Source organism: Ursus americanus, chromosome 3, assembly GCF_024610735.1.
Source record: "Ursus americanus isolate L20-20 chromosome 3, mUrsAme1.1.p, whole genome shotgun sequence".
NCBI lineage: Eukaryota > Metazoa > Chordata > Mammalia > Carnivora > Ursidae > Ursus > Ursus americanus.
Window position 1 is genome coordinate 10,589,023 of NC_142129.1, and position 14,080 is coordinate 10,603,102.

Here is a 14,080-nt window from a genome sequence, read left to right on the forward strand (position 1 = left end):
TTTGATGTGGTCAGCTGTGAAAGGATCATTATCTAGGAAGTCTGACAGTTTCTTGCAAAGGTCCTCACTTTTTAAAGGAATTTAATTAGACATGGGCCTTTGCAGACCTCGTTTGGTTTGGCTGGTAATCAGTATCCACAGTTTGTACTATTTTCAGTGACATCTGGTCTTAGCTCAACATCTTTGGCTGCATAAATCACGCTTAACATAGGTCACTGTTTGATATGAATGACTCCATCTTGCTTTCTACTCTCTAATACATTTAAGATGATTATGAGGACCAGGGATCCCTCTTAACATATGATGGTCCTGGGAGTTGGGGAGGAACAATGACAGGTACAGGAAGGGGGTTTTTGCCTAAAGTAAGAATTTTTCTGGCGATTAGGATTGCTCAGTTTTGGAAAAGGCCGCGTGGCAACAGAGTGAGCTCTCCATCCTAAAAGTGTTAAGGAGCAAATGGAGCTGCAAGTAGGTGGCTTAAAATTTCTTCCAACTAAAACTTTATTGACCTGAAAGATAAAACAGTAAGTTCTTGGGTCAGCAAAACGCGTTTATTTCGGAATAGCGAAGAATTGCAATTCAGGACCTGCAAGCTATGGCAAAACCATAGGTAAGCCCTACAAAGGAGAGGACCGTTATTTCGGGAAGAAGGTGGAAGTTGGGAGGGTTGCTTTGAACTGAAAGTTCACTGGAGAAAAGAGTTCAGCGTTCCGAGAGTTTCTCATTGGCCGGGTTTGCTGGGGTTGCTAAGAGATGCGACAAACATCTTTTTCCGGTTGGGGCCTGTGATTGTTACTTCCTTCCTGCTGAAGATTCTTCTCTTGAGGTCTGTAATTGACAATTCTTCTTCTAATTGGCAGGCAATGGACTAAGGCAGGTGTGCTCAGATGCAGGCAGGTAGCGGGATCAGAGAGAAAGAGGACCGGGAGGACGGACTCTGGAAAACCGGGAAATTTGCTTGGCTGTGAAGCCACGCTGAGGAAAGGTGATGGAGCAGCTGCTGCTTGCTTTCCAGCGAAGAGCGCTGGGCAGACACACTACAGCCAGCTGGCGGGCAGGACTACCGTAGAAGGCTGCAGGAAGGAGGCGGGCGGACCGCGGGGAGACGGCGGCGCCGGGGGCGCGCGGCTCGGCGGGGACGCGCGGCCCGCACGGGCCCACGGCTCCGGAAGGGGGCGGGGCCGCCTCGCGCGCCCGTTACTTAAGCCTGCGAGCGTCTGGTGCTTGCTGCTGAGGCTTCTCAGTTGAGTTCGGAGCGGTCGATCGCCCGCGCTCCGCTCGCCGCTGGCTCCACCCGCCTTTGTGTAAGTGCGGCCGCCGCTCAGCGCGCAGCCCGCGATGTGGGCGCGCGGGCCGCTGGATGGGGCGGGCAGCGCGAGGAGGGGGGCGGAAGCCCCCGGCTCCCTAGTCCCCGGATGGTGGCGGTGCGCGAGGAGAGGGAGGAGGGAGCGGCTCCCGGAGGCACGCGTGGCCCCTGCGCGCCCCGCAGGCCGGCCTCCCTCCTGGCTCCTCCCCGCGGTGCCGGGCGGCCGGGCCCCCAGCGTCCATGCGCTCCGAACTCCGCCCGGAAGCCGCCGCGGGAGCGCAGGATGCAAGCGGCCGGTGTTCCGGAGAATTCAGTACTGTTTAATAAGATAGGAGACGTTCTAACGTGGCGTTGTTTTTGTTTTTGTTTTAATGCAGAGGCCTGTAGTCCGATATGGAGCATGCCTTTACCCCGTTGGAACCCCTGCTTTCCACCGGTACTGTACTTTTGTCCACGTTTCAGTGTCACTGACCTGACCCCTCCTCGGAGCCCTGAAAGGTTAAAAGGGCCGAACTCTAGACCCAGAAAGGTTTCCAGTCGGCCTCTGATTCCCGAGTTCTGAGCCCTTAAGCATACTACCCAACCTCTCTTCTGCCTCCATTTCTTCCCCTGAAAAAACAGGGATAGATCTCGGTCCTTGCCACAGGGAGTTGTGAGGACCAAGTGACTTGATTTACCCGATGCGTTCCACCTGGAAAAGAGTGAGCGCCACGTGCAACGGTAGCCTAGCCTCGAACGTCGCAGATCCTTGGCAGCCAGAGGGCTTAAGATTAGTCATAATGGTAGTAAGTTGCCATACAAGACGTCTTAAAGCTGTAACACTCGATTTTTATTTTGAAGTTTCAAATTATCGTAATTCACAGGGTTATTGATGGGAGAGATGAGTTATTGTGAAGCTAGATTCATTCTCATGTGTAGTAGTTGACAGGTGATAATTTCTTAAATCAATTTCTTTACCAGTTTTTCTTGGTGGTGTAGAACTTTTATCAGTTCATAAATTTAAACGGAATGCATACTTTAATGTTTTTAAGTTTCCTATAGACACATGAGTAAGTGGGTCTGGTTAGAGTATTGAATTTGATTTGGTGTCCACTTGTTCCACATGCTGGAAGTATTGGTGGTAAAACAAAGAATAGAAGTAGGGGACCTTGACTTCTGCTTCTCCAGTCAGGCATTTACTATGCTAAGTTTTTCACGCACCCCTTTATCTTATTTGCAAGTGAAGGAAAGCAGTAACAGAACTAGAATCTGAGTCCAAATCTTGACTTGGTTAAGAGGTTGATTACTGTAATATGTTAATTATTACTGCAAAGAGCTTTTAAAAGTTGAGAAAAGCAGTAGCAAACATTTTGTTAAATAAAGCTTGTAGTAACCCAGTGGTAGCCAAACAGCATTTCCGTGAGTGAACATTTGATCCAGGTGGCCTGTTGGTGTTCAGTTTTGTTGTGAAAACCTAAGTGCTTTACTGTGATAAAGGAAATTTTCAGCTTTTAATATTTGTGGGTCCTGCTTCTGGGCTCCCTGGGAAGCTGGCCATACTTTAACATTTACTGAGGTCAGACTGCAGAACCTCAAAGCATGGGCTCTTTTTGTGCCCCGAGCACATATTGTACATTTGCTTTGTTAAACAGAAAACAAAACACACACACACATGAAAAAGGAGCATCTGAACACAAAAGATAAGAAAAAGAAACTTCCCTGTATCCCATAGGATTAAAGTCCTACAGCACTGCATATTCTAGAAATTTAAGATAAGGTCTGCAACTTTCCGAAATGTTCTTTATCTAATTATTTGTAACTTTTTACGGAAAAACGGTGTATAGCCCTACACCAGATATTCCTTTGCTGGAGCACTCTCTTCTTTGGGAAGATTGTGTATCCAGGACAGCTGTCCTGACTTGGGCTTGAATAAAACCTACTTTTTTTTAGAAATTCTAAAAGATTTGTTGTTGTTGGCTTTGTGGGGGGGAGGGGCAACGTCTGAATGAAGATTTCTAGTGTTTTCTAGGTTGAAAAGAATATATCCCAGTGATAGTGCAGTATAGTAAAGCTTGGAATTGAGGAACCAATCTCTGGGTTTAAACCCTAGTTTTGCCACTATTTACTAGTGTTAACAAACATTCAGCTGAGTCAGTTTTAAAGATATAATTGGCTTTGATTCATGAAATCTGGTGGCATCCCAGCTAGCAAGTAGAGGGGAGCTCCAAAGGGCTACAGAAAGGGAAAGGTTTTTTTTTGTTTGTCCTCCCCCCCCCCCCCCCCAAAGGTGGGACTAAGAAATCAATAGGAAAAAAAGGATTGTTTGGGGTGAGGTCACCTTCCTTTGGGAGATGGAGAAAGGCCCACGTAACAGATAACCTCATTGGTGCGGACCAGAGAGTTCCTGACTGAAGACTACATTTCTGGGTGAGGTTGAAACTGGAGTTAGATTGGCCTGGCATAAGTGACTCCATTTTTTTTTTTTTTTTTTTTTTTAAAGATTTTATTTATTTATTTGACAGAGATAGAGACAGCCAGCGAGAGAGGGAACACAAGCAGGGGGAGTGGGAGAGGAAGAAGCAGGCTCACAGCGGAGGAGCCCGATGTGGGGCTCGATCCCATAACGCCGGGATCACGCCCTGAGCCGAAGGCAGACGCTTAACCGCTGTGCCACCCAGGCGCCCCTAAGTGACTCCATTTTTGAGCCTGTAGTTTTCTTTTTAGCACTAGTTATCAGACCTTGTATTTCAGGTTTTTCATGGATAAAATATGAATACTTAACAGGCTTGTTGAGTATAAATTTGTTATAATACATATAAAGCACTTAGCATCAGTAGTGATAAGCTGTTTAGCAGTAAGTCCAAGGGCAAAACGAAATGGCGGTTAGATTTCTGGGTCAGTGCTGAGATGGGAAAATATTTGGAGCAATAGACTGTAGGAAAAACAGGCAATTCTGCTTGCTATGTTTTTATAAAAGGTTTAGTGGAGAAGGCTTGGACTCGTTAATTCGGACATTTGTAAGCTCCTCGCTGGAGCAGGGCATATAGAGTAACTCTAAGAACTATAATATCCTTTATGAAACACAGATCCGCCAAGACGGAATCCAGTGCTCTACGGGGATTCTCTGTGATTTAGTGGTTCTCGTAGTTTCTTTCTCCACGGAGGGTGAAAGTATGTAGGGATTTCTGTCTCATCTCGGGCCTTGGCCTTGAAACAAATGCCTGAGGCAAGTTTGTGGTTGTCTCTAGATACTGAAGGGGGACTTAAAAACAGAACAGTGTATTAGAAGAGACCAGGGCAATGCCTGCCTTTTGCAGTGATTCAGCAAATATTTAAGTTTAACTTTACATGAGCAGTATTCCCTTCATCAAACAGATACTTAATTCTTACCTAGTAGAGAAATAGCTTATCAATCAGTCATTCCTGTGAATCTGATTTGTAGATGTGATTTACCGGTAATCCTTACTCAGATTTAATACAGTGGGCTGTCCAACAGTTAGGCTGGTTCTCTTAACTAATTGCTAGGTGGACGAAAATGCTTCTCTCTCTGGGATTGCTAGCTCAAAGATTTTTTTTTTAATCTTTTTTTGGTGGGTGAGGGTAACTAAAGTAAATGCTTATTTAAAGAAAAACAACTAATGTAGATTATGAGAGTTTCCTGTAATCCCTCTTGTAGAAATAACCATTATTAACTGTTGGCATATGTTCTAAATATTCATTTTGGTATATATACCTCAGCATATTATGAGTCTTGTTTTAAGGAAAACGGATTCATATTATAAATTGTTTTGTAAATTACTCTTTTGGGGCAATGAGTGAATTTTTTTTTTTACTACATTGTATGTGTTCTATTTTTTTTTCCAACAAAGTCGAAGTGTTTCTAAAGTTTAAAAGTCCATCCAATTTACCAGAGATTATCATTCTAAAATTTTGTTTTTGTAAATTGTGTGTATATATAAATAAGGTAGGACCTATTTACCCTTTTCCTGCAAATTTTTTCACTTACTATGGTATGATCCATATGTATAGGTATCCCAAGTTTTTTTAACTTTAATTCCAGTGTTTCATAATTAGTTTCAGGTGTACAATATAGCGATTCAAAAAACAAACTATAGTTAGATGCCACAGAGTAGGTGGCAGTGACCTTATGTATGCTTGTTGTCAGGCCCGAGGGCCTCATCCATCCTTGTCAAGGGGAGTACCCATCTTTTCCTTTCATACAACACCCCAAGTTTTTAATAGGCGGTGTAGACTCAAATGAACTAGTCTTTTTTAATAGACATTTAGGTTATTTCTAGTTTTTATTGTTATCTATAATGCATATCTTTGATCATGTTTGTGTGTGTATATGTATATATCAGTAGGATAAATTCCTAGAAATGGAATTGTTGGATGCAAGGGTATGTTTGCACTTCTGTTACCAAGAGGAACTGACAACTAGCTAGTACATTCTTCAGTAGTAGGTGCTTCAGGGGTACAAAAGTGGAAGTCGTGATCCCTTCTGTCCATGAGTTTATGTTCTGGTTGGAGAGTTGAGAACAAAGTAATACGGTTTCTAGTTAGATGTTGAATTATGTATTATAGGAACCCCCATAGGGAAGGTAGGGACTCCAGGGAAGGAGATGAGGCCAGTTTGGAGTAGGCAGGAAATCATGGATGGGTAGACCTCAGCTGTGCCTCTGCAAAAGCACTGGATTTAAATTGAGAACAGCCCCGGGGAGGCAGAAGAGTAACGCAGGTGATGTGCCCTGAGTGAAAGCTCTTTGCAGTCTCTGACCAGGTGTGAGCTCCCCTGGTGGTGAGTAAAGAGAAAGGTCTGAGAACTTGGAGAGTGCAGATGGAGATTTTGGTTGAGGAGTGAGGGTAACATCAGATTGTGGAGGATAGAGAAATATAATGCAGGGTAGGAGAGAAATGCTTCTGAAGTTTCTGTATCTTACCCCATTGGAACATTCTTTACAAAGCTGACATCTGAGTCATGGGTTTATTAATCAAACATGGGTTAAAGTTCTCTTGGACTTAGACACTCCGAGTTCTGATTCCGAACTACTTTTCCAGAACATCTTTTATCTTTCCCTTTCTGTGCCCAAGCCACATGAATTACCCATGTTTACTAATGTGACCATTTGTTCCAGCTTTAATACTCTTGCCTTACCTCATGCTAAGTTTATCCTCTAGAATGTTTTTTTCTAATCCTTAGAATTAGTTTTAAGTTTTAGCCATTTGGTGGATGTCTAGAGGTATCTCTGATTTAGTTTACATTTCCTTTATGACAGAACGCTGATCTTTCAAGTGTTTATTGGCCTTTTGCAGATCTTTTGTGAAATATTTATGACTCTTGCCATTTTTTCTGGGGGGAGAGAGGGGTCTTTCCTTTTATTTTTAAGTAATCTCCACACCTAACATGGAGCTCAAACTCAGGACCCTAAGAGTCAGTGTTCTGACTGAGCCAGCCAGGTACTCCATCTTTCCTTTTTTTTTTTTTTTTTTTACAAATAAATTTGTAGGGGCACCTGGCTGGTAGAGCATGCGACCCTTGATCTTGGGGTTGTGGGTTCAAACCCCACATTTGATGTAGAGATTACTTAATAAAATCTTTAAAAAAAGATCAATTTGTAGTTTGTTTTTGTTCTGAAAATTGAGGTATAATTGACATAATATTGTATTAGTTTCAGGTGTACAGCTTAATGATTTGATATATGTATACAGTATTGGAAAATGATTGCCAAGCAGGAGTTTCTTATATATTCTGGATGCAGTTCTTAAGATTTTTCTCATCAGTGATATACAGAGAATGAGAGTTTTCAAGGACAGTTCTTGGGAAGATTTAAGACTACCTGTAAAGCATTTTAACACTGGTAAATAGCAAGAATACAAACATTTTTATTTTTCTCATTTCCTTTTTTTTTTTAAAGATTTTTGTTTTAATTCATGATGAATAATATTTAATTGGTATGGGTATACAATTGCTCTTTTAAACTCTCTAAATATAGGTGATTTTCCAGAATATTTTTATAAATAGGGACGTTTTTTGTCTTTGTTCTTCAGTGTATGTGATCATTTCATTTTTTTATCATGAAGCCTGTATCCAGAACTCCATGTTTGAAAGTAAAGTTGATTTATTTTACACACCTGAGAGCTAAAATAAAAGTGAAGAGTCAAGCCATCTTCACAATCTTATTTCACATGTGCTTATTTCACAAATGTAAGACACAGCAGATTGAGAGATTTTTATTTCTGGCTTAATAAAAATATTGGTGTTATTTTTAAATTTTTATATTTTTACAACATAGTACATATGCATTATAAAAAATTTAGAAGGTAAAAAAAAAATGGAATAGTGCCATATTCTAGCCTCTCAGAGATTACCACTGTAATTGCCGTGTGTGTGTAAGTGGTGTGTGTGTTTATATTTGTATCCCTCCAGATATTTGTTGTGTATAATTATACAGTGAAGTATTTTTAAACCTAAATGAGAATATACTGTAAGTTGTTTCATTCAGTTCATAACTTTACTTTTTCTACCTAAAATTTCATAATACCTGTCCATATTTAAATTTTCCCATTGTTCCAAAAATAACTTCCAGTTGCTTGTTCCCAACTGGGATAACCTGTTTGTTCTTCAGTCTTTTTAAATCTAGCTCAGTTGTTCCTCACTTTTTAAATCCCCCTTAACATTGGGTATTCACCTTCTAACTCACTTTGATATATCACTCTTAAATGGATCTGATGGAGTAAAAAATATAGCAGTTAGATATGAAGCATTATTCGCTTAAACAATATATAAAAAACTCTAGTTTTAGAAGTTCCGTTTTATTTTCCCCACCTAATTTTATCATCATAAATAAATTTTATGCCAGAAAGCCTTTTATCTATCACTTGGTATTTCTTTGCGAGAAGATTATATACATTTAAATTTTAAAAAGATTTCTGTGACCATAATGCGCTCGGGAGTTATTTCTTCTAAACTGAATTACCATGGTTGAGATTTATTCTGAATTTAATTACCATTTTAAGTATTGTTGGTACACACTTGATCAAGTCACTGTAATTGTATTAAAAATTTTTATTATAACATTTACATAACACTGTGGTAGGCATAGTTTTAATGCTTTAATAGGGTGAAGCCTATACAAAGTTTTGGAACTAGAGGACTAAGGTTTGACTTGTAGTCCTTTACAAATTAAGTGACATTGGACATGTCACTTAGAGCCTTAGTTTCTTTATGTAAACTAAGAATATATCCAAACATGAAGTCCTTGGGCAAATTTAAGATAATGTATAAAAAGCCAGTTTAAGAAGTAAAGTTCTATGCAAATATAAAATACTTTCCAGTAGATGAACTTTATTATACTAAAGATTACGTTTTGAACTGTAGTTTTTTGTTTGTTTGTTTTGTTTTGTTTTTTTTTGAAGGTGGGGGGGTGGGGAGGGGCAGAGAAAGTGGGAGAATCTTAAGCAGGCTCTATGCCCAGTGCGTAGAGCCTGACTTGGGACTCCATCTCATGACCCTGAGGTCATGACCTGAGCTGAGATGGAGTCAGTCACCTAACCGACTGAGCCACCCAGGTGCCCCTCTACCTTTATTTTTCTAATTCTTAAAGAAGATAGCTACTTATTTTAGTAAACGTGTTCAGTCCTGTTAGGCAAGTCTAGCAGAACAATTTTTTTGTTTCCTAAATTCTGTATTTTTCTTCAATACTTCTTGAACTTTATTATAGATGCATGAAATTAATAGTGGACATAGTTTTTTGATGCCTCATGGTTAAATGGTAATGAATCCAGGAATATCCTATGCAGTATAGTATTCATGCCATCTCTTAACATTTCTGGAATTTAATTTTTATTGAAAATGCCTGATTAAGTTGACAAGAGGCATGATAAAATCTACAGCTGATTATTAGCATTCTCCAACTTACCAGTGGCTAATTGGGAAATTTCTGGGAAATCATACCTAGAATTCTGACTTTTTTGTACTGATAAATGTATCCTGGCCACCTACGTCAGTAGTTCTCTGTATTTTGCAACAATGGATACACCTCGAGAAACCTTGGTGATGACATTTAGGTGTACCGAATAAAGCTCTAAACTATGAACTCCCTTCCCAAGGTGGATTTGAATCCTCTGCATTTGCATTTTGTTTTAAAATTAAAGATGAAACATGCTTCAATATATAGTAAGAACACGTTTTTTGGTTATATCTCGCAACTACTTAAGCATCCTTTTTTGGCAGTTTTTGGTTTGGTGTTCTCGCTAGGTCTGTGCTGTACAGTAGTATGGCCATTAGCTGCATGTGGCTATTGAGCGTTTGAAATATGGCTAGTGTGAGTGAGGAACTGAATTTGTAACTTAAGTGTTAAAGTCAGAACTCCACTCAGAAGCTGGAAAAATTTTAAGTGTTTGGAACAATGTATTAGTGTTCTAGGGCTGCCACAAAGTACCATAGCCTGGGTGGCTTAAGTGATAGGAATTTATTTTCTCCTCATCTGAAGCTAGAAGCCCAAGATCAAGGTGCCGGCAGTTTTGGTTCGTTCTGAAGCCTCTCTCCTTGGCTTGCAGATGCCTGCCTTCTCTCTGTGTCCTCACGGAGTGCCGGTTGCTCTGCGTGTTACTTGTATTCTAATTTCCTATTCTTATACAGATATCAGTCCTATTGGATTAGGTCCACCTATATGATTTATTTTACTTTATCCTTTGAAAGGCCCTATCTCCAAATACAGTGACATCCTGAGGTACAGGTATAGGACTGCAGCAGGAATTCTGGGAGGACATCACACAGCCCCATACAAAGTAGGTGTGTCAGTTTACTTTTTCAGCTGAAAATTTTTTTGGGTTGTCCTGGTCCCTATTTCAGAATTGTCATGATTACTAGACAAGAGAGGTTTTTAATGTCATTCCAGCAGAACATAGCTGGTATATGAATCAAAAAGTCAGTTTTGGTCTCCTTAGTTGCTATTTATGCTTCTATATAAAGCTCATTTAGTGCTTTTTGAGTACCTGTTATGAGCCATACTTCAGTAGCTGCTGTAGAAAAATAATTTTCAAACCTTACTGTGAAGAGTTCAGCGTGCAGCAGGCCATCCAATACGATAGAAATGTAACTTCGTATGTAACTTAAACTTTCCCAGTAGCCTCATTAAAAAGATAAAATAAGTGAACTTAATTTTATATATTTAATACCTAAAATGTTATTTCAATATGTAATCAGAATAAGCAATTATTAATGCAAGAGTTGACTTTTAAAAAAAATTTATACGGGGCGCCTGGGTGGCACAGTAGTTAAGCGTCTGCCTTCGGCTCAGGGCGTGATCCCAGCGTTCTGGGATCGAGCCCCACATCAGGCTTCTCCGCTGGAAGCCTGCTTCTTCCTCTCCCACTCCCCCTGCTTGTGTTCCCTCTCTCTCTGGCTGTCTGTCAAATAAATAAATAAAATCTTTTAAAAAAATTAAAAAATAAAAAAAATTTATTCATTTGAGAGAGAGCATAAGTGAAAAAGCAAGGGGGAGGGGCAGAGGGAGAGGGACAAGCAGACTCCCCACTGAGCAGGGGACCCCCCCCCCCCTTGCACCGTGCCTCACGGAGCTCAGTCCAAGGACCCTGGGATCACAACCTGAGGTGAAGGCAGACAGTTAACTGACCCAGCCACCCAGGCGCCCAATAGTTGACATTTTTTGTACTAAATCTTCAAACACCAGTGTGTAGGTTACACTTGCAGTGCATCTGAAATCAGATGTTAAATTTTCTTTAGAAATATTTGATCTGTATTTAAAGATGATTTGTGATACTTATGTATTGAAAATTTGTCACTATTCATATCATCAAAAAGCAACTGATAGACTCATAATTTTGGAATATACTTCATACACAGGGAGTAAAATATTCCTTTCCTAAGGAGAAGCCTTTGGAAACGGATATTGGAGATAGAGCTGGGATTAAAACCTGGGATTTCTGACTATATATTTTTCCTAAAATCAGCATGGTGTTTTTGTTATTTAAATTAAAGCACTATGCCTGCTTTGAAACTTGGAATACTTGTGGGATTTATTTTATTTTATTTTTTATTTTTTAACTTTGTGGATGGCCAAGAAACCTCTGGCTAAAGCTACTGCTTAAGGATTGTGATATTTTTGTTATCTGGGGCTAAGATATCTAAGAGTCAGAGTAGTGGATTTTCGAATTTCAGGGATTAATCCTTTCACTTTACTCTCCTGCTATATTAGAAATCCATCCCAGGTAGTTGTGAAGTCTCTTAAATGTTCAATGGGAAATTTACTCCTTTGACTAGTCGCACTTTCCTTGGTGTATAACTCATATAATTGTCGGAATTCTTTTTATTCTCTTATATATATTTCTAACTTGCTAAGACTTGCTGCTGTAACTTCACTTCGTGTGTTTGATGTAGTTGAACTTTTTCCTGTACTTTAGTTAATTTTCATATCTGCTTTAGTTTTTGTCCTTTTAATTAGTGTCATTCTATTTGATGACAGAAATGGTTGGTTTGTCCTCATTGTTAATGGGCAAATTGGTTCTTTTGCCTTAAGTAATATCTCATTAACTTTATAAGCCAGCTTTTCCACATCATCTAGAGAATCAGTTTCCTGTGTTTTACTGGTATTAAGTCGCTGTAGCATCCCCACCTCATCTTTCCATATTAGCATCTTAATAGCTACATGCTTCTAGAAGCTAAAGCTTCCAAAGTGAGTGTAAAAATAATCTTAATTCTTTAAAAAAAAAAATCTTGTAAATAGATACATTGTAGCATTATCAGAAAAGTAAACCATTGAAAATACCAAGTGATGTTATGAGGGCAGTTTTAATATTCACAATGCTAAAATGTTATGGCTTGATCACACCAAAAAAACCTCTGTGGGTTTTGATACATTAACACCAGATGTCTTTTGAGGTTTTCTAGGAAAATGAGGTGTGTTTGTGCATTAACGTCCCATCAAATGAATTTTATTATCTTTTTTCCTTGGTTAAATCCATCAGAAAGAGTTATTCTTTGTAGGTGGCAAACAGATGCTCAAACAAATGGATTTCATTCTAAGAGTATTCCTATATCTTGATCACACCGTTGTCTTTGAAGGTCTTCATTTATCACAGTGGAATAGTTTCTTTTGTTTTTATGACTTCCAGAGAATTTAAGCTTTTGATTTAGTTTTAGGTCATATGTAAGGTTGTGGCTTCTGGCCCAATGGCTGGTGTCTTAAGGCAACTTTATTTTTCGTTTTCAAAAGTGGGAAAACTGCTGTTGCAATTTATTCCTAATCTAGTGAAGATGTTGTGAATAGTGATTTCTATGCATAGCGAGTGGGGGGCAACTTTAGGAAACCTAGTGTTTGCAGGGCAGGTATGTTTTCCTTAGTGTCCCTCTGAGATAGCCATCTGGCTTCTTTGCTTGAATGTGGTCAGGTGGCTCTGTCTGTTTGAGAACACATATACCATTATTGGACAACTGATTGTTAAAAATGTATATTTAAAATAGGCTGAAATAGACCTTTCGTTCTCTTATTTTCCTACTGTAATTATATGGAAGGCTTTCACTCGATTTCTACTTAGCTACCTTCAGATACTGAAAAACCTTAACCAGACTCTTCCTCTTTTTTTTCCTCTTCTTCCAGGCTAAATACTATAGTCATTTGTGCAATGATTGCTTGAGTGCCTGTACTAGGAGCTCTTCTATGTGCTGGAAGATATACCAGCAGTTTTCTTTAGTTTCCTACTTTACAGATCCACTAACCCAGTATGGGTATCAGTAATCTACTCCTGAAAAATCAGGTGTTCTTGTCGAGAATGCTTTATGTAATATATATATTATATATATACTTCTTTAGGGTAGTTTTAGGTTTACAACAAAATTGAGAGGAGGGTTATATAGGTTTCCCATATGCCTCCTGTACATGCACAGCCCTCCCTTGTTATCACCACCCACCAACCACAGTGGGACATTTGTTACAATTGACAAAACCACGTCGATACTACATAATCACTCCCAAGTTCATAGTTTATATTGGTGTTACACATTCTGTGGATTTGGACAAATGCATAAAATATATCCATCATTATAGTATCATACAGAGTGTTTTTACTGCCCTAAAAGTCTTTGTGCTCTGCCTATTTATCTAAATCCTCCCACCCCCAACAACCACTTAGCTTTTTATTTTCTTCATAGTTTTGTGCCTTTTCCAGAACGTCGTAACTTGGAATCATACAGTATATGGCTTTTTGGGAAGGACTTCTTTAACTGATGATGCATTTGTTTCTCTGCGTCTTCTCATGGCTTGATAGCTCCTTCCTTTTTTAGCACTAAGTAATATTCCATTGTCTGGAGTTGCTGTGCTTTGTTTATACAGTTACCTACTGAAGAACTTCTTGGTTGCTTCCATGCTTTGGCATTTATGAAAAAAGCTGGGGGCGCCTGGGTGGCTCAGTTGTTAAGCGTCTGCCTTTGGCTCAGGGCGTGATCCCGGCGTTCTGGGATCGAGCCCCACATCAGGCTCTTCTGCTGGAAGCCTGCTTCTTCCTCTCCCACTCCCCCTGCTTGTGTTCCCTCTTTCACTGGCTGTCTCTCTTTCTGTCAAATAAATAAAATCTTTAAAAAAAAAAAAAAAAAGCTGTTGTAAACATCTGTGTGCTGGTTTTTGTGTGGACATAAGTTTTTAACTTCTTTGAATAATGTCTCAGAGCACGATTGCTGGATCATATGGTAAGAGTATGTTTAGTTTTGTATGAAACCACCCATCTGTCTTCCAAAGTGGCTGTACTGTTTGGCGTTCCCACCAGCAGTGTGAGACT

At 39.7% G+C, this 14,080-nt stretch overlaps 1 protein-coding gene and 1 non-coding gene across 3 annotated transcripts in view; one reads left to right on the forward strand and one right to left on the reverse strand.

Annotated features, from left to right (window-relative positions):
- Window positions 1-768: 768 nt before the first annotated feature.
- The window catches only part of TPK1 (thiamin pyrophosphokinase 1), a 319,082-nt gene continuing 305,770 nt past the window's right edge, over window positions 769-14,080 (forward strand). Inside the window, exons 1-2 of one of the 2 annotated variants that reach the window (XM_045792418.2) lie at window positions 769-826; window positions 1,684-1,742. In XM_045792418.2, coding sequence (XP_045648374.1) covers window positions 1,700-1,742 — 43 coding nt within the window. In that variant the 5' untranslated portion in view covers window positions 769-826; window positions 1,684-1,699. Of the gene's footprint in view, window positions 827-1,147; window positions 1,305-1,683; window positions 1,743-14,080 lie in introns of those variants that run through there. The other variant, XM_045792417.1, reaches the window with a different exon arrangement.
- Window positions 5,387-5,511, reverse strand: LOC123789695 (U6atac minor spliceosomal RNA). The gene has a single exon (XR_006778866.1). It is a non-coding gene; the product is annotated as a U6atac minor spliceosomal RNA (small nuclear RNA).